Below are 19,520 nucleotides of genomic sequence, written 5' to 3' on the forward strand. Positions count from 1 at the left end.
CAATCACACGCCGCTGGAGGAAGCTTCTCCATTGGGCCCCGCAGCCCATCGGGCGGGGGAGAGGGCCCATTCAAGGCTTGCTCTCTGGTTACTCACGCTGTCTGCTGACAGCCCTGCCGCATGCCAGCCCATGTGAGCGCCTTGTCATTGCCTCCCCCTCCTGCAAAGGTCTTCTTTGAACAAATCTGGTCAGTGTTTGCTTTAAAAAAAAAACACCCAGGCATTAGACACTTCCCCCCACCCCCCTTTTTGCTGGGATTCCTGCCCTTCTCCCTGGGACAATCGCCACCTCAGCCCATCAGGCCTGAGCTTGCCTGGAGTTTTCTCACCGAAAGCGCTGCAGGAAGTGGGAGCGGAGCGGAGCGCTGACTCTGGGGAGCGGCTTCCCCACTCAGGGGTTGGGAAAGAGGCACCCAAGCCCTGCATGGAGAGGTAACCGGGAAGGAATCCTTAGGGACAGGCTGGCAGCTGGGAGAAGCATCTGACCCTTTCATCCCTTCTGGGGCAGTTTGCTTTTGATTCCTTTCCTGGCAGGGGTCTTTGTCTAACTCGGCTGGGGTCTGTGCAGAGGGTGCAAAGTAAGTGTAAAATCCTCCCAGTCTGATCTGCTCGGTGTAAAGGAAGGCGTCCGGTGAAAGGGAATTGGGATCCCAGGCGCCTGCAGTGTCTGGAAAAGAAAGGGATTTTTCCCTGCAATTTCCTTTGCTCTAGCAAAGCTCATCTGACCATCAATTGGACCTCTGATGAGGGGCGCCACTAACTGTTGGGGGCTTGGGGCACAGACACCCCCACACTTATCTGCAGCAAACTCCATGAAACTCTGGTCAGGTTAGCGGAGCCATCATTCAGGCCTGAGGAGGGATGCTCAGCTCCCCAAACGTCAGCTGAAGTGAAGTGGAGCAGCCAGTGCTCGTGGGCTGGAGCAGTGATCAGAGCACCAGCGCAGAAGTTGAGAGACCTGGTTTCAAGTCCCTGCTCTGCCACAGGCTGGCTGGGTGACCCTGGGCAAATCCCTTAGCCTCCCTATGCCTCAGTTTTCCCCACGTGGACAATGGGGATAATAGCCCTGCCTTGCCCCGCAGGCTGTGGTGAGGATATACCTTAACGATTGTGAAGTGCTCCAATACTACAGTGGGGGGGCCAGAAAAGAACCTCAGCCAGAGAGAGCCTGCAAAATCAGGCCCTTAGTAACTAACACACAGGGCTGAGTCAGGACTCCTGGGTTCCATGGGACCTGAGTAAGCTGCTAAGTCCTGCAGCCCTTGCTCTCCTCATTTAGTGCCATGGGAGTTAGGTGGGTGAAAAGTGCAGGATCAGCCTAGCAAGGCTCGGTGCCTCGGTTTCCCCAGTTTGTAAAAGCAGAGAACAGTACCCACTGTTGAGAGGCTTCGCTGCTGTTCATAAAGGGCTCTGAGAGCCTAAAAGAAAGCAAAGGACAGGCACTTCTGGGAGGGTGGGGGCTACAAACCCTCTTACCGTGACCCCCACACTTTAGAAGTTGGGTTGGGGCAGCCCTCCAGTTATTTTCTGCCTCTCCTTCCCACTTATTCCTCCCCCACCCCCCGCAGCCAGAAGTAGGGGGCTGTGACACAGGGCAGCAAGGACCCCAACCCTGTGGTAGGGCAGCAGAAATGTCTGGGGGTGGGGGGTGTTCTCCAGCAGAGATCAGATGCATGTGGAGAGGTGGCAGGGGCTGTTCCCCAGCAGAGGGCTGGATGGGACTGACCACTGAATTACCCATCACTACTGATCGCATCAGTGACAGGATTTTGGGGGGGGAAGAACCCAGGTTGCTTCCTGAATATTCTTCCAGGGCGGTGCAGGACAAACAGGGACTCAAAGCCTTGGGCTGGATCAGAACCAGCAGCCCCCAAGAGACACCCAGGCTCCGCGTCCTGTTCCCAGCCCCTGCAAGCCACCCACTCATAAAGGAGCCAGCTCTCCTGACGCAGCAGCCTAGCCAGGCGTGCTCTTCCCCCAGTTGGCTAGCAGCCACCAACCTGGCTCTGTGTTTATGTATTTACGCCTCTGCTGACTAAACCACCTTATTCCCAGCAGCTGGGGAGGGGCCGAGACAACAGAGCTGGGAGAACGCTATGTCCTCTTCTCAGATTTTTTGATTAAACTCGCAACTGCCCCTTATGTAACAGACTCGAGGAGGGATCGGCACACGTTCCCAGCACTGCTCACTTGGTGCAGATTTTCCTGGCATCCGTGTGCTGCTGGGGCTTAGAACCCTCTTCCCACTCTGGAGCCAGCCTGTCTGCGTCAGAGGCGGAGTATTCTTGGTGGTGCCTAGGGCAGAGTCAGCTCCCTTCGTTACAAACAATGGGGCTGCGCTAACTTTGTTCCTCTGCCCAGGAATGCAGGGGAGGGCTAAAGCCAAGAAGCAACTACTGCACTGACCCAAGAGGAAGCATCTGTGTTATGAACTGCTCCAGTTCTCATGCGGCCAGCTTTGACGTGGATCTGTTTCATAACACTCAGCACTTATATAGCACATTGGCCAGGCATGTTGCTGTGCAGGCATCAACCTGTCTTCCCAGCCTGCCTCACTCCTTTGGGGTCATTGATTATATACTCAATTTATAGGGTGGGGAAACTGAGGCACAAAGACTTGATGAGACTTTATCAAGGTCATATAGCTGTTCATGGGCAGAGCCAGGCCTAAGGCCCAGGAGTCCTGACTCACAGTTCCCCCTGTTCTAACCAGTAGTCTACACTCTCTTCCATTGCCGGGAATAGAATCCAGGAGTCCTGACAGCCAGTCCCTTGCTCTGACCACATACCCGCTCTGGAATTCTTCCTGTTTAGAGTGTGCCCTTCTATAACTATTCGTACGTCTCCTTGGGTGTGGTCTAGTTAACCCTTTGCTGACCAAAAACTGCAATGGCAACATTATTTATTTGGTGACAGGTTTCAGAGAGGCAGCCGTGTTAGTCTGTATCCGCAAAAACCACGAGGAGTCCTTGTGGCACCTTAGAGACTAACACATTGATTTGGGCCTAAGCTTTCGTGGGCTAAAACCCACTTCATCAGATGCATGGAGTGGAAAATACAGTAGCAGGTGTGTGTGTGTGTATATATACACACATTACATGAAAAAATGGGACTTGCCTTACCAAGTGCGGGGTTAGTACTAACGAGACAATTCAATTAACAGTAGGATACCAACGAAGGAAAAATCACTATTGTAGTGGTAATGAGGGTGGCCCATTTCAAATAGTTGACAAGAAGGTGTGAGTAACAGTAGGGGGAAAAAGAAAAGGAGTACTTGTGGCACCTTAGAGACTAACCAATTTATTTGAGCATGAGCTTTCGTGAGCTGTAGTGAGCTGTAGCTCACGAAAGCTCATGCTCAAATAAATTGGTTAGTCTCTAAGGTGCCACAAGTACTCCTTTTCTTTTTGCGAATACAGACTAACACGGCTGTTCCTCTGAAACCTGTCAGTAGGGGGAAATTAGTTTTTGTAATGACCCACCCACTCCCAGTCTTTATTCAAGCCTAATGGGATGGTGTCTAGTTTGCAAATTCATTCCAGTTAGGCAGTTTCTCGCTGGAGTCTGTTTTTGAAGTTTTTTTGTTGAAGAATTGCCACTTTTAACTCTGTTATTGAGTGGCCAGAGAGGTTGAAGTGTTCTCCTACTGGTTTTTGAATGTTATAATTCCTGATGTCAGATTTGTGTCCATTTATTCTTTTGAGTAGAGACTGTCCAGTTTGGCTAATGTACATGGCAGAGGGGCATTGCTGGCACATGATGGCATATATCACATTGGTAGATGTGCAGGTGGACAAGTCCCTGGTGGTGTGGCTGATGTGGATGGTGTCCCTTGAATAGCTATGCGGACAGAGTTGGCACCAAGGTTTGTTGCAGGGTTTGGTTCCTGGATTAGTGGTTTTGTTGTGTGGCGTGTGGTTGCTGGTGAGTATTTGCTTCAGGTTGGGGGGCTGTCTGTAAGCGAGGACTGGCCTGAAGGACGATCCCTCACTCTCACAGGCCTTGGAAAGAGACCGCCACTTACCAATGCACAGCATGCTACACAACAGTTTGGGCTGGGAAGTAAAGAAAAGCCCCATACCCTCAGACGGAATCCACAGGGAGACTTAACCAGGGGGAACTCAAGGGGAACACCCTTTCCTTTGCTAAAAGGGTGTCAGACTCTTTAATGGCCAAATGACTACTGGGGGGAGGGATAGCTCAGTGGTTTGAGCATTGGCCTGATTAAACCCAGGCTTGTGAGCTCAATCCTTGAGGAGGCCATTTAGGGATCTGGGGCAAAAATTGGGGATTGGACCTGCTTTGAGCAGGGGGTTAGACTAGATGACCTCCTGAGGTCCTTTCCAACCCTGATAGTCTATGACCATCAACTCAGTTCTTTGTCTCATCTGCGATAAACAGAAAATGGTTTGCAAGGAGATACCTTGTCTCTTGCTCTTGATAGCAGCTAGCCTCGCTGCAGGCCTGTGTTAGACATTTCAAGTCCAAGGCTTGGAAATGGCTCCACAGAGACACTGTTTAAGATTTTGCCTGCAATCTGTTTTGTGCTCAAGAGTCCCTGTTAAAGAAAAAACACAGGGTTAGTTCCCCTCTAATGAACAAGCTGTACCCTGCTCCTCCAGTAACGCCACAAGCTGCAGAAGTCATTGGCCGGGGTTTCATTCTCTTCAGCTTTCTGGACATGGATGGAGCATTGGTGACATCAGACCACGAGCAGTTACAGCACTGCCAGTGGATATTGAACATGGAGGCCGCCAGAGAATTGCGGTTCCACTGAGAAGGAATGGGCTGGACACCCAGAGAGGAGGCTGAGTTTGCCCAGTAAAAAGAAATTGAGACATTCAACTCAGCTAAAAGAAAAGGAGAACTTGTGGCACCTTAGAGACTAACCAACTTATTTGAGCATAAGCTTTCATGAGCTACAGCTCACTTCATCGGATGCACACTGTGGAAAGTGTAGAAGATCTTTTTATACACATAAAGCATGAAAAAATACCTCCTCCCACCCCACACTCCTGCTGGTAATAGCTTATCTAAAGTGATCACTCTCCTTACAATGTGTATGATAATCAAGTTGGGCCATTTCAAGCACAAATCCAGGTTTTCTCACCCCCTCCCCCCACACACACACAAACCCACTCTCCTGCTGGTAATAGCTTATCTAAAGTGACCACTCTCCTTACAATGTGTATGATAATCAAGGTGGGCCATTTCCAGCACAAATCCAGGGTTTAACAAGAACGTCTGAGGAGGAGGGGGATAGGAAAAAACAAGGGGAAATAGGTTACCTTGCATAATGACTTAGCCACTCCCAGTCTCTATTCAAGCCTAAGTTAATTGTATCCAATTTGCAAATGAATTCCAATTCAACAGTTTTTCGCTGGAGTCTGGATTTGAAGTTTTTTTGTTGTAATATGGCAACTTTCATGTCTGTAATCGTGTGACCAGAGAGATTGAAGTGTTCTCTGACTGGTTTATGAAAGTTATAATTCTTGACATCTGATTTGACAGGCCAGTCCTTGCCTACAGACAGCCCCCCAACCTGAAGCAAATACTCACCAGCAACCACATACCACACAACAGAACCATTATCCCAGGAACCTATCCTTGCAACAAAGCCCGTTGCCAACTGTGCCCACATATCTATTCAGGGGACACCATCACAGGGCCTAATAACATCAGCCACACTACCAGAGGCTCGTTCACCTGCACATCCACCAATGTGACATATGCCATCATGTGCCAGCAATGCCCCTCTGCCATGTACATTGGTCAAACTGGACCGTCTCTGCGTAAAAGAATAAATGGACACAAATCAGATGTCAAGAATTATAACATTCATAAACCAGTCGGAGAACACTTCAATCTCTCTGGTCACGCGATTACAGACATGAAAGTTGCTATATTACAACAAAAAAACTTCAAATCCAGACTCCAGCGAGAAACTGTTGAATTGGAATTCATTTGCAAATTGTTTTTTCCTACCCCCCCTCCTCCTCAGACGTTCTTGTTAAACCCTGGATTTGTGCTGGAAATGGCCCACCTTGATTATCATACACATTGTAAGGAGAGTGGTCACTTTAGATAAGCTATTCCCAGCAGGAGTGTGGGGTGGGAGGAGGTATTTTTTCATGCTTTATGTGTATAAAAAGATCTTCTACACTTTCCACAGTATGCATCCAATGAAGTGAGCTGTAGCTCACGAAAGCTTATGCTCAAATAAATTGGTTAGCCTCTAAGGTGCCACAAGTACTCCTTTTCTTTTTGCGAATACAGACTAATATGGCTGTTACTCTGAAACTTGTCAACTCAGCTAGATTCTGCACAGCCCTACAAGATGCTCAGGAGAAAGACATAAGCAGCACCAGATACCAGAGTAACAGCCATATTAGTCTGTATTTGCAAAAAGAAAAGGAGTACTTGTGGCACCTTAGAGACTAACCAATTTATTTGAGCAGTGATAGGCATAGTATGAAAGATATCTAGATAGATAGATGGGTATGTATGGCGATGGATTAATAGATAGACAGAAGGGTGTGAATGTGGATGGATGGATGGATAGATTCATATGGTGAGGGGGTGAGAGAGAAATCAAATCAGACAGATGGAAAAGCTTTTCTAATTTGTTATTTTTCTTTTAATTTTAATCAGTTTTGTTTTCGGGGGTGCTGTCGAGGTAACAGAAGAATTGTGAATGTTTCAGATTTTAACCTCATTCATACTGGCTTTCCTCTGATGTAATATACATAGGAGTGGATGAAGTTCTTCATGTACACCTGTGCCCTGGGGAGCAGAATCAGACCCTTGCCTGTGTTATTACTGACTCCATCTTAGATTCTTAAGAGAGTGGTGAAAGAAAATCCGGCTTGTTTTCAGCACTGATGAGGTTGGTTTCCTGTTTGCATTTCACTCATTTTGGACAGGAAAGGTAGGCTGGTCAATACCACTTTTTGTTTGCAGTCAGGTTCAGTGCTGGGCTCTAATGCACAAGGCTGCCATCACTGGCCGGGAAGCATGGAATGAACCAAGCTCTCATTGAATAAATCACAGCGACATCTCTGTTCATGTTCAGTTTTGTAGCATATATCTTTCTCACGCTTTTTTTTTTGGTTTCCATAAGCAAATCTCTGTTGAGGACCTAAACAAGGCTGACACTCTTGTCTGCATTGGATAAACATAGTAGACTATTTAAAACACTTACAGAGAATAATAATCAGAGAATAAATCTTATTCCAAAGAGGCTGCATGCATACTAATCAAAGCATCAAATTCATCCATGGTGTAAATCCACAGAAGTGAGTAGATTCACCCTAGAGTGAATCTGGCCCAAGAATTCCCAGCATTGTACTTAGGCATGCATTTCAGTTTTATAAATATCAAACAAGGACTTCCATCCGCAGTGCAGAGAGAAAAAACAGCCATTTTCCTCTTAGAATTGTTCTTTAATTAAAGATAGTTACAAAACACAAATGAATTCCCCCTTCCAATTATGGTTGAGTGCTGGAGAGCTGTTACATTGGTCACTAAGGGACTGTAAACTGACTGAGATGCAGGACTTCAGGATTCTGCTTATTATTAATCATTCATAATACAGCAACAGCCAAGGGATCCACTCAGGATCAGGGCCTAACAGCATCAGGCATCTTCTACTTCCCAGCTCTGGAGGAAAGTGAGGTCTGGTTTTTAGATCAATGAGACTAGAAGCAGGACACCTGGGTTCTATTCCCAGATCTGCCACTGACTCACTGTGAGGTGAGATGCAAGTCACTTCCTGACTCTTTGGCTCAGTTTCTCCCTCTGTAAAGTAAGGACTGAGTAATTGATTACAAATTACTGGATGGTAACACAAACAGGAATTCACCCCAGAGAGGGAACAGGCCTGTTGGAACTGGACGCACTATCTCCCTTCCAATGCAGGATCATTCCCTACAGCATGGTATAGCACATTTAGGCCAGCTTAGTAAGTGCTGAATATCCCAGCCTGTACAGGGGGAACAGATCGGCAGTGACAGATCACAGAGCACCTTTACATTATGTGCACCACTGATACTGATGTCAGCAGCAGGGAACATAGAATAATAGACCTCAGCCACCCCACAGCATATAACAGCACTTTAAAACAAAAGCCACTTTGCTGATGCTTTTGCCACATCCCAGGGCCATAAACAAGTTGGCTATATGCCCCTGCATGCAGTCACAGTGGCATGACACTGGAGGTCATGAGCATGCATGCAACAGTAAGGTTTGTTATGCTCATTAAGGCCTTAATTCAGCAAAGCATTTAAGCATGTATGTTACCTTTAACTGTCCTCTGAAGTCAAGGGGACTAAAGTGTGCGCTTAAGGGCTTTGACGTAGAGAGACAAACTGCTGCTTTGGGGCACTAAGGGCTCCAGCCGTTGCAGTGCTGTGTGCCCTTTATTCCTACTGACCCATTACCAGGACAATAGTGTCTGCAGCGCCCAGCCCCTCGCGGAGCTGGAGCTGCGAGCGGGACAGAGCTGGGCTCCTGGCCAGCACCCACCTTTCCCACGCAACCTCAGCAGAAGTACAAGAGGAGTCATTTTTTATTTAAAAAAAGCCATCAGACCAAAGAGGCTTTGGGAAGCGTCATCTTTTGAGGCAAATAGGTCCCTGTGTCTGGCTCGGGCCCAGGGAACGGGGCTGAGGCAGCTGCAGGGCAAGTTAAGCCTTCACCAGTGTTGTAGCAACCAGGCAAGGTACTAACGAACTTCAACAGGACTTTATTTTTGAAGTGGAAACCTCTTTACCAAACTGCTGCTGCACCCTGGGTAGCTCTCACTCCACCTCCTCAACTCCCCCCCTTCCTGTTTCCTGTCCTTTCAGACTCCCAACAGCCAGTGCTCCCAGTTCTAATAATTACAAGCAGCATCTGAACACCGCAACCAGCTCCCAGTTCCTCTCCACAGCTCCCACCCCTCTCCTCCCCCATCTCTTTTGCTCTCTTCCTTTCTACCCTTCTCTTCCCCCATCCACCTGCCTCCTTCCCCTCATGCTCCCTGTCCCTGCTGCTGTCCCCTTAGCAGCCCCTTGTGCTGTGTACATACCCTGCCATACCCCCTCCCCATCTCCCTCCCACCTGTGCCTACCCACCAACTTCTCCCATCCCATTTCTCTTGCTTCCCTGCAGTGTCCCCTGGCCTTTCCACTGACTGTGTTTCCCCAGCCATAAGCCACTCCTATCCCTGCTGGGGATTGCAGCGCCCCCCCCCTCGTCTCCCCAGTCCTTCCAGCCTCGCTCCTTTCTATGTCCTCCAGCTGTTTCCTCTTCTGAGCCCCTCCCCCACCTCCTCTGCCCCCTAACCCCCTGTGGACCTCCAGTCCTGCCCTTTCTCTTCCCCCCTAGCCCCTATGGACTCCTCCTCTGCCTTCACCGGGTCCCCCTCCTCTGCCCCACTGCCCTCTATGGGTCCCCTATCTCTGCCCCATTGCCCTCTACGGAAACCCCCATCACATTTCCCCCCCTCCTTCCCGGCCCCCTTCGATGCGGCAGGCCGACACAAGGGGGCGTGTCCTTCTCCATTGCCCCGCCCCCGGGCCCCTGCGTCCAGCTCCCGCAGCCACATGTAGGGGCGTGGCCTCGAGCCCCACCCTCCCGGCCAATCGGTTCAGCGCTGCCCCGGCATTGGGCTGCAGGGGAGCCGCCGAGCCCCAATTAGGGGCAGGGGGCGTGGCTGTAGGGCGGTGGCCCGCGCCCCGGGGGTGGGCTCGGGGAGCCAATGGGAGCGGGGCGGGCGGGGCCCGGAGGGAGGCACGTGCCGGGCCGCACGTGGCCGCGTGGCGCCCGCACTGAGCCGGGGGCGGGGACCGGGCGCCAGGCTGGGGACGCGGACGGGGACGGGGACGGGCTGGGTGTGGAGCGGAGCCGGAGCCGCCCTGGGACAGAGCAGAGGGAGCGGAGTGGGGAACGGGATCAGGTGAGGAGCTGGAGGTTCGCTGGGATCCAGGGGGCCGGGCAGGGAGTTGGGAGCCGGACTGCGGGGCGGACACCAGCCTGGGACCCGCGGGCATCGGGACCCCCCTCTCCCGCTCTAGCCTGGGACCCGCGGGCATCGGGACCCCCCTCTCCCGCCCGAGCCTGGGACCCGCGGGGACCGGGACCCTCTTCTCCCGCCCGAGCCTGGGACCCTCGGGGATCGGGGCCCCCCTTCCCCCGCCCGAGCCTGGGACCCGCCGGCATCGGGGATCGGGGCCCCCCTTCCCCCGCCCGAGCCTGGGACCCGCCGGCATCGGGGATCGGGGCCCTCCCTCTCCGCCCCCTCCAGCCTGGGACCCGCCGGCATCGGGGATCGGGGCCCTCCCTCTCCGCCCCCTCCAGCCTGGGACCCGCCGGCATCGGGGATCGGGGCCCTCCCTCTCCGCCCCCTCCAGCCTGGGACCCGCCGGCATCGGGGATCGGGGCCCTCCCTCTCCGCCCCCTCCAGCCTGGGACCCGCCGGCATCGGGGATCGGGGCCCTCCCTCTCCGCCCCCTCCAGCCTGGGACCCGTGGGGATCGGGGCCCTCCCTCTCCGCCCCCTCCAGCCTGGGGCCCGCCGGCATCGGGGATCGGGAGCCCCCCCTCTCCGCCCCCTCCAGCCTGGGGCCCGCCGGCATCGGGGATCGGGAGCCCCCCCTCTCCGCCCCCTCCAGCCTGGGGCCCGCCGGCATCGGGGATCGGGAGCCCCCCCTCTCCGCCCCCTCCAGCCTGGGGCCCGCCGGCATCGGGGATCGGGAGCCCCCCCTCTCCGCCCCCTCCAGCCTGGGGCCCGCCGGCATCAGGGATCGGGCTCCTCCCTCCACCCCCTCAGCCTGTGACCTGTTGGCGTCAGGGATCGGATCCAGGGCCCCTCCCCCAGCCTGTGACCTACTGGCATAAGGGATCGCGCCCCCCCAGCCCTGGCCTGTGACCTGCCGGCATCAGGGATTGAGTCCAGGGTCTTTCTCCACCCAGCCTGGAACCCGCTGGACCCGGACCCCTCCCCTCCGTCCCCCCAGCCAGGATCAGGTGAAAGGACCCTGCGCCCTTTGGAGGATCGGTCCGTCGTCCCCCCCCGTGTGTGCACCCCCCGGGAGGATTCTCTTTTCCTACCAGAATGTGAGGATCCAGACACCTCCTTCTCCCCCCCCCCCGCGCTTTTCTGTAGAGTGTCTGGATCCCAGCATTGTCCCCGGGCACAGAGGAGTCCGGTCCAGATCCCGAGGGCCAGCATTGTGGCTCCTCACCAATCCCGGGAGGAAACCTGACCCCTGGGAGCATGCAAGGGGTTTAGCGCAACGGGGTAGGGAAGGGATTAATCTGCCCCGTGTCTGAACGGTGGTGACCTGAGTGGAAGGGAGGTGGGATATGGAGGGTGTGCATGCAGGGGGCTCTGCATCAGGGATGCAAGGGCTGCGTGTGTATGAATGGCATGGAGGGGCAGGGTGTGAATGGCAATGACTTGAGTGTGTAACATGTGAATAGTGTGTGCGCTGGGGTTAGTGCGTGAATGGCAGGAGGGGCATGCGGGGGGGGGGGGGTGTTGGAGAGGGAAGGGCCAGGGAGAGAGTGTGCCTGCTTTCCGAAGGGGAGGCCGGGGCTGTGTGTGAGAGAATTCGACCAGTGTGCATGGCTCATTGTGTCGCATGGAATGGGGACAGCCCTGTCCCTGATTGCAGCAGCCATCCAGACAGCACGACTCTTGGTGTCGAGGCGCGGATGCGTGTTTAATCTAGGTCAGCAACGTGCGGTGGCGGCTGGCTGCGTTGCAGGCAAGGTGCTGGCTAGGCTCCGGATCCTGTACTGGGTGAAGGGAAGGAGGAAGGACTCAGGTTCTCAGGGTGGTGACCCTGGGCGGGTTTAGTGGAAGGACGTTTGCTGGGGAGGAAGGAGATCTCCTACTGAGTTCCAAGTATAGCAGGTTGGTTTCTTTAGCAAAGGGACTGGAGGGGGCTGCTGGGTCTTGTAGCACCAGCGTAACTGGTTTCCTCGAAGCAGGGGTGCTGCCAGGGCTGGCGCGTGGCACCAGGGGATGACTACTTTGGGAAGAGACATGGGGTATAGGGAGAAGGGCACGTTCTGTAGCAAAGCCAGGAAACACCCAGGCGGGTTCAGTTCCCAGCAAGGTGGACACATCCGTTTATCGAGTCCCGGAGGGCTACCTGTGTCGGTGCGTTGGGCTAGACCTAAAAAACAACAAGACCTGTGTATACCAAAAATCCCACCTGTGTGTGTGTGTGCGCAGGGCGTGCCATGTGTGGAAAGGCAGGTGGGGGTGGTGAGTGTGTTGATCCCTTCTGCTCCTAGGAAGTGGGTGCAGGATGGCAGGGAACTTAGCGATGCTGCGCATCTTGTGTGTGGTTTGGGATCTTTGGGGGTGGAAGCCGCTTGTGTCTGTTTTGTGACATTGGCTCTATGAAGCATGCCCTTAGAACAGCCTCTCCAGGATTTCTCCCTGCCTGCTACTCTCTGTTGGCCAATTTACGGGTGAAAGGCCACATTTCTCATTTGGGGCTTGTGGATTTCTCGCCAGCCGTTTGGCTGGCAGCGGGGTAGCTGCTGTGAGTTGGCAGTTGGCATCTGTCTAAAACAGAGCAGGAGAATAAAGTGTAGAAGCTTCTCATCTTTGTCTGCCTCGCCATGGAGGAAGGGGTTACAGATTTTTTGTCTGCCTGCAGTGATGGGAAGGCTGGAGCCCTGCCTTCCCTAAGTTTATGATCCGATGTCACCCAGTAGCTGGGACCAGTGCTCTGTTACAGAGGCCGTAGGTGCTGACTGCATTGAGTCAGCCAGACAGTCCCTTTCTAATCAGACTGGCACACCCTGCTCTTATCTCTTAATGTATTGGAGAAACCTTCTGTCGTTTAGATGTGTAGTTTGTCCTCTGCTTATTTTACCTGCCGGGTCAAACTCTTGCATTGCACAGCTCCAACATTCTCTGATTTTTTTTTAATTCACTTGTTTCCTGTCTGGTGGGCACTTGTATTTAGTATATTGACTTATGAGCTGTTCATTTTATACCAGTCCAAATCGAAAGGACACGGACTAATACCACTCTAGTATTACGTTGTTAGTGGTCACTTTTGTACCCTGAGGTTGCTAACATTTTCGCTGCATAAACATTTTCTCGATGCACCACAGAAGTGGTTTAACGGGTCAATTTAGGTTCTGCAGAAAAGAGATCTTACTAAGAAACTAAGACTGATCAGAATGTCCCCATGGATTTGTGTGTGTGTGTGTATTTAATGCCAGTTTTTGTTTTGTTTGAAACCTTTCCCCTGCTGTGTTTGCAAACCAAACCTTGCAGCACCTGTACATGTGAGCCAGAAAATGAAACGCCAAGTTATATGTTTCTGTTTGTCCAAGTGGAAGCAACCCCTCTCCCTTCCCCAGTGGGGAAGGTCCTGATCCCTGAGTAGGGTTCCTAGTGCTGCCTTAATACACATAAGAATTGTGTTTCCCCTTCTTAATATTTAGCAGACTGTGCTGTAAAACCAGGCAGGAAACGTAGCTTTTTCCCAACTGATTTTGAAACTCCCTGTGTCCGTGGCAATGAGGTTGCTAGGATATTTTGTTGTCCGTATCCTGTAATGCTTCTGCATGGAGTAATGCCACCGATGGCGGCAAGGGAAGCCTGTCGTTGTAAACTTTACACCCTCCCCCACTCACTAGTTCAGGCTCCATGCATGTCACTCCTCCTCCCGCTCCCATCAAGTGTCTGGGAGCTGACTTGTGCACCCACCCGCTGCAGGGCTGCTCTGTGGACCCTTCGGCTGCCCCTGACAATGAAACCCAATGGGTGCCTTGTCGCAGTGCAGCCGCTGATGGGAACAGATTGGTCGCATCTGGAACAGCTTCTGCTGGCAAGCTCTATCCAGGAACTGCAACTGCACAGGGTCCATTTGGCTCCCGTTGTCTTTACCCCTTTGTGTTCAGTCACCTCCCCCCAGTAAACCAGAGGAGACCTTGATTTTTAGCTGTCCTCGAAGAAATTATTCTAAAGCCTCCTTTTATAAACGCGGGTCAGCAGCCGTGCTAAGAGACCCTGGGCTCTTGGGTCTGGGGATGCCCGGGAGGCAAACGGTAGGATCTCTAAGGCATCCTTTGTTGCTGTTACTGGCAGCGTCTTCATTTGTTTGCCCGTTTTTGGTCCCTGACAGGTTCCCGCAGTCATGGAGTCCCCCAACAGCATGTCGTCCTGCGAGTCTCTGTATTCGGTCGACAGTGCTGCCAGCGACGAAGAGGACAAGTGTTACGACTTCGGCGTCTTCCTGTCGGACAGCGAGAGCGAGGTGGAGAAGGACACCCACTCCGGAGGGGAAAGGATTCTCTTTTCTCCCAAGTCGGCATGGACTAGCCCCAGCCTGCCGGGCCGGGACTGCAAACGCAGGACAGTGAAACCCACTTTGCAGAGCTCTGCTAGGCAACGGCCTTCGAGTCAGTGCGGCCGGTTTCCCAGGGCGTTGGAAGGCAGATACCCCTCGGCCTACGCTTGTTTGATGGATGGGGATGGCAGCCTGGCCGGGAGGACTCTGAGCCAGAAGAGGGTGGAGAGCGGACGGAAGCGTCTGATCCATCCTGCAGGGGAGAGGGAATACCCCGAGTATGCTGAAAAGCCCGCTGCCCACGGGATGAAAAGGCAAAGGAATGGGGAAACGGAGATGAGGGAAGCTCCGACGTTGCCCTTGACCGACGGCGACCGGTTGTTTGCCCAGAAGGTGAGTCTATGAGAATATCCAGGGAAGCGGGTGTCAGCAGGGAGGGAGTTACTTGGGAAGGGGTGAAGTGTGCGATCAAATGGGACAGGAGGCCTGATCCAGGCTGGGATTCCTCACCTGCCGGCTTGATGCACCAATGCCATTGGCAAAGCCTCACCCTCTTTGCACCTTTGATCCCACCAAATAGCCAAGGCACTGTAGACGCTGAAGCTGGTGGGTGGAATACATGGTGTGAGCCTGCTGGACATCTAGCTGTCTGCGTTATTAGTGTCAGGGTGATCGTGCCTCAGTTTCCCATGTGCTGTGGCCAGTGCAGACTGAGATGTGAGCTGGGCACCCTATGGACTGGAAAAAATTGAGGGCAGTGAGGGAGGACTAGCATGGGGAAGGAAAACGAGTGGTCAGCTTCGTCGTAATGGTGAAGGGATGGGAATTGGAATTCTTGGGGTCACTTGCATTAGCACCATGAGCCCTTCAGGATTAGTGGCGTTAAGTATTCATACTGCAGCAATGTGTAGGAGCCCCAGTCGTGGACCAGGGCCCTGTGGTGCTAAGTGCTGTGCAGACCCAGAACAAAGACTGTCTCTGCTCCCAGAAGCTTACAGTCTGGGGAGGGTCATGAAATAAGTGGATTACTGGGGATTAAAGCGAGTGCTTTAGAGCCCACCTCGTTGTATTCACACCTTGCTGCCCAGCAAAGCTGCACAGGGGTCCTGCATTAGATGCAAAACCAGCCCTAGGGATGCGCTGGGGAGAGGCTTGTGCGGATGGGTTGGAGGAAGCCCAGAAGGGGGATTGTCCCAGACGGGCTGGCTCACTTTTTGTGCTCCTTCTCTGCAGTGCCGGGAACTCCAAGGCTTCATCAGGCCTCTCACGGAGCTTCTGAATGGGCTGAAGAAAGGTCGCTATGAGCGAGGTAAATGCCGTTCCTCATGCTTGTCCCTCACCAGAGGGGTCTGACGCCGCCACGTGGCTATTAAACTGCAGGGAATTATTTCCCCTCTCTCCCCCTTCTGATTCCTAAATCAGAGGCCAGTGGCCATCTCCGGGCCTTTTGCTGGAGTGGCATTCAGAATCTGGCCCTTCATTGATGCTTGTAAAGCGCTACGTAAGTAGTCAGGATCTTTCAGCCTGAATGCCGTTGAGAAAATGGGCCAGATCCCCGGCTGGTATAAATCAATGTCACTCCGCTGAAGTCAGCAGATCTGTGCTGAGGATCTGGCACAATCCCTCTGACTTCTTTTTCCTAGCGTGGGGCTGCTATTTCATCATGTTGGCCCTATGGCTCAATCACTTGTTGTGTTTACGTATTAATCTGATTAATCTGCTAGCAGGAGGTTGCCCTGCCCTGGAATGGGAAGGGATTTGAGGATCTAGTGGGTGTCACAGCTCTGAGATCCTGTACGTTCTAGGATACTAGATAAGGGTGCTTTACCATTGCTTGGTACTTAAGAGACTTGTGTGTTAGGTACCCAACATTCTTTGTTTTCCCCTCATTCCTCTGCTCCTGAAAAAAATTGTAGTGCCAGATGTGGTCTAATGTGTAGTCATTTGGCACTAGCTTATTCCCCTTACAAGATATTCTTCCCTAAATTCCTTCTTTCTGTTTATAGCTCTCTCTTGAGCCCTGATCTTAATTTCTGCCCCTTGGTTGACTGTGCTAAATTGCCTAGTAAAGAAGGCCATTGTGAGCTGTATTGATCGCAGCGTGAGCTGAGAAATTCCCAGGGAGCTGCTTGCTCTTTGTAGCGCTGCTTTCCTGCCCTGATAACACGCTGTTGGAAATATGAAAGAGAAGTCTTTCATTGACGCGCCCCGTCGGCCCTGTGAGCCTGCTCTCCTTTCTCTCTCAGCGTGCTGTTTACACGTGTCTCTGTGCGTGCAAGTTTCCATCAGCCAGACACGTGTCTCGCTGCCTGCTTGTGTCACGCCCGCTCTTGGCTGTGAAGAAATGATTATGGCTCGGAATAACGTGCAAGAAGGCAGCTGGTGAGGCGTGATACCTGCCCTTCAGAAAGTCATCACATGGTGCTAATAGAGCCCCGGGGGCACCTACTTCTCCAGCATACAAGCCTTTCCCATGCTGGCTGCATTACGGGGGTGATTTCTCCTAGTACGACAGCCCCCGCTGCAAGGAGCAGAGGCTGCAATTCACTGTATCTGCAGTGGGAGGGCAAAGACATGAGTGTCTCAAACCCCCCCTCAACCCTCCCTCCTCCCCGCATTGTGCTGGCCTTTTCCTCCAGCTAATCTGAGGGCTAGGTTCTTGCGTCTGTCCATGTTGCATGTAATTGGCGTGATCTCTCCATAATCTCCCCTGGGTAATCAGTCTGAACAGTGTGGAGGCTGAATCAGCCTGGCGCTGGCTTCCCAAGCCACTGCTTTCTCTCCAGGCTCCCTAGCGCAGTAAAGTTGGCTCGGTTTGTCTGTAAACTAATAGCTGGGCCTTGGTGTGTTTCTCCCCCCCACCAGGTTTAAGCAGCTTCCAGCGGAGTGTGGCCATGGACAGGATTCAGAGGATAGTTGGAGTCCTGCAAAAGCCAGAAATGGGGTAAGCATCTCCTCCACGAAATCATTATAACAGCTCAGCAGAGGTTGGTGTGCGACTGGCTGCAGGAGGGGGAGCCAGACAGTGCACAGACTCTGTCCAGTGTTTCCAGAATCAGCAAACTTCCCACTGAACTCCTGGGCTGCTGCATTGAGAGTGTCGGTACCCCAGCTCGCTTACAGTTTGACTCACAGGCACCCCAGGTTAAACATCCCCGGGGCTGAGGTCTGCCTTGGGCATCAGTAGAGAAACAGCTGGATTCATATCACTCTGCAACTCCTGGCGTTTGATTCCCCCACTGGCAGCAATCACCCATGACTGGTAGTGCTGGATTGCCCCGCCGCACGCAGCCTAGGAAATGCCCCTGGGCTTCAAATCGAGCCAAGTCCTGGTGCACGTTGAAGCCACAAATTACTTGCTACCCTTGTCCCTTTGCTTCGCTGAAATCTCTAATCCTGTTGCAGAGAGAAGCTCTGGGGAGGGAGGGAGACGTTCCTTTTGGGCAAAGGGGAGGGGAGCGTCAAAGTACTGAGTTTCTGCTATTCTGTAACTTGAAATTCAAAGCCCAGATCTTAAAAGTTGAGGCCCATCTTTTTGTTGGGGGAACTTGGCCTGTTTTGGAGGCCTCTTTCTCTCTCTCTCTGAAAGAGAGGCAGCCGTACGGAATAACAGGGCAGTCTCCTTGCTGCGGGAGCCTGACTATCTCTTCTGTCTCATGTTACTTGTGTGATACCCGTGCGAGGCGCCAGGCTGTGACCGATCCCTCTGGGCTCAGCAGGGTAAAACGATGCACAGTGATCTCTCCTGGCTTGAGAGGAACCTCCTGTTTCTTTTCTCATCTTGCAGGGAGCGATACTTGGGCACCCTGCTGCAGGTAGAAATGATGCTGAAAGTTTGGTTCCCTCATGTCGCCTTGAACAGTTCCTGTCCTGATTCCAAACCAGCAGAGCATGCATGCAAGCTAGCTAAGGTAAGGGCGCTTCCTTGCTGGGTAACAGGACTATCCAATCTCTTCCATCTGTATATGGATTAAAGGCCCACGGATGAGGCTCCTCTAGGCCTGTCCTTGTCCGAGCGATGTGCTGTTTGGCAGGGTGGAGGTAGCTGTCCCTTGGAAGGGAGGTGGAATTACTAGTAGAACTGCAGCATGTAAAAGCTTTAGTCCAGCAGAAGGGAGACGGAGCTGGGTCTGTGGCAGGCAGGATGCTGGCTAGTGGGGAGGAACTTCTGTGGTACATGCCGCACTTGGGACATGGGTGACGTGGGTCCTATAGGGGCTTGCCTGGTGTCAGTGAGGGCCACGTGTTGCTGAGAGGTCTGTCTGATCTCCCCATGGGAGCTGTGGGTTCCTCCTCGCCTGCTCTTGCCACATCTGTCGGCCTTGCTGGGAGCTCTGGCAGGTCGGCCATATTGGCTGTAGCAGCCGAGGCTCTTGAAAGTCGACGCTGTCCCAGCCTAAGGTGCCCCCCTCTCTCCCCTCTCCTCCAGCAGTCCCATCCCAAGCCTTCAGCAGTGGACAGCCATGAAGGAAAGCCCGCGGTGCCCAGCGAAGACTCCGCCCAAAGGCCCGCCGTGGAGAAGCTGCACCTCACGGACCCGGCCGCAGCTAACGGCAAAGCCAGCGCGGTGTGGAGGGAGCAGGCCTGCTTTCTGGCCGACTGGTCTGCCATGAACTTAACCTGGATGCACACCTCGCCCATCTGCAACCCGCCCCTGGGGCTGGCGAACCTAGGGCACTTGAATGCTGCTTTCAGCCAGGCCCTGCTCGGACCAAACGCATGTGGGGTCATTCTCTTCCTCCACAACAACCTGATGGCCCCTGCGCCCTTCTTCCGCTCCACGTCCGTCACTCCCGACAAGAGCTCGCCTGCCTACTGCCACCCCAAGCAACCTCCAGGTATGGGAGACCCGCCGAGATGCCAGAGTCTTCCCGGGGCCATGGCAGCAGGGAGCTACGTGCTTAGCCAGCATCCAAGCAGCCACTCCAGATCTTTGCCTCACTTGCCCACCTCCAGCAAGGAACCCAAGCCAGCAGCTGCTTGGACTGGGAATCGGGAGTCAGAACTGCTGGCTAGGAAAGGACCCGTGTATTCCTCTTGATGCTCGGCTCGAGGCACTTCCCAAAATGTGTGAATTTTATTTCTTTTTTTATTTCTGCCTTTTTTTGTTTTTGTTTTTTTTTTAAGTAAAACATTTCACGCCTGTGTAAAAGTCTGATATACGTCCAGGAGGAAAATAATTAATGTTATTAAAAGGTTTAAATCAGAGCAGTTTCCA

General features: G+C 53.0%; 1 protein-coding gene across 5 annotated transcripts; it reads left to right on the forward strand.

The window, feature by feature from the left end:
• The first annotated feature begins 320 nt into the window (after positions 1-320).
• Positions 321-19,520, forward strand: CIART (circadian associated repressor of transcription). Of its 5 annotated transcripts, none has more exons than XM_048828714.2 (6): positions 321-432; positions 14,138-14,695; positions 15,536-15,611; positions 17,168-17,246; positions 18,090-18,213; positions 18,732-19,520. In XM_048828714.2, the coding sequence occupies exons 2-6, from the start codon at positions 14,150-14,152 to the stop codon at positions 19,341-19,343; spliced, it is 1,437 nt and encodes a 478-aa protein (XP_048684671.2). In that variant the 5' UTR covers positions 321-432; positions 14,138-14,149; the 3' UTR covers positions 19,344-19,520. The 5 variants fall into 5 exon arrangements, with proteins under 5 accessions (XP_048684671.2, XP_048684670.2, XP_048684672.2 ...); XM_048828713.2 differs by lacking the exon at positions 321-432 and adding an exon at positions 9,845-9,937; XM_048828715.2 differs by lacking the exon at positions 321-432 and adding an exon at positions 10,883-11,096.

This window comes from Caretta caretta, chromosome 24 (genome assembly GCF_965140235.1).
Source record: "Caretta caretta isolate rCarCar2 chromosome 24, rCarCar1.hap1, whole genome shotgun sequence".
NCBI classification, from domain to species: domain Eukaryota; kingdom Metazoa; phylum Chordata; order Testudines; family Cheloniidae; genus Caretta; species Caretta caretta.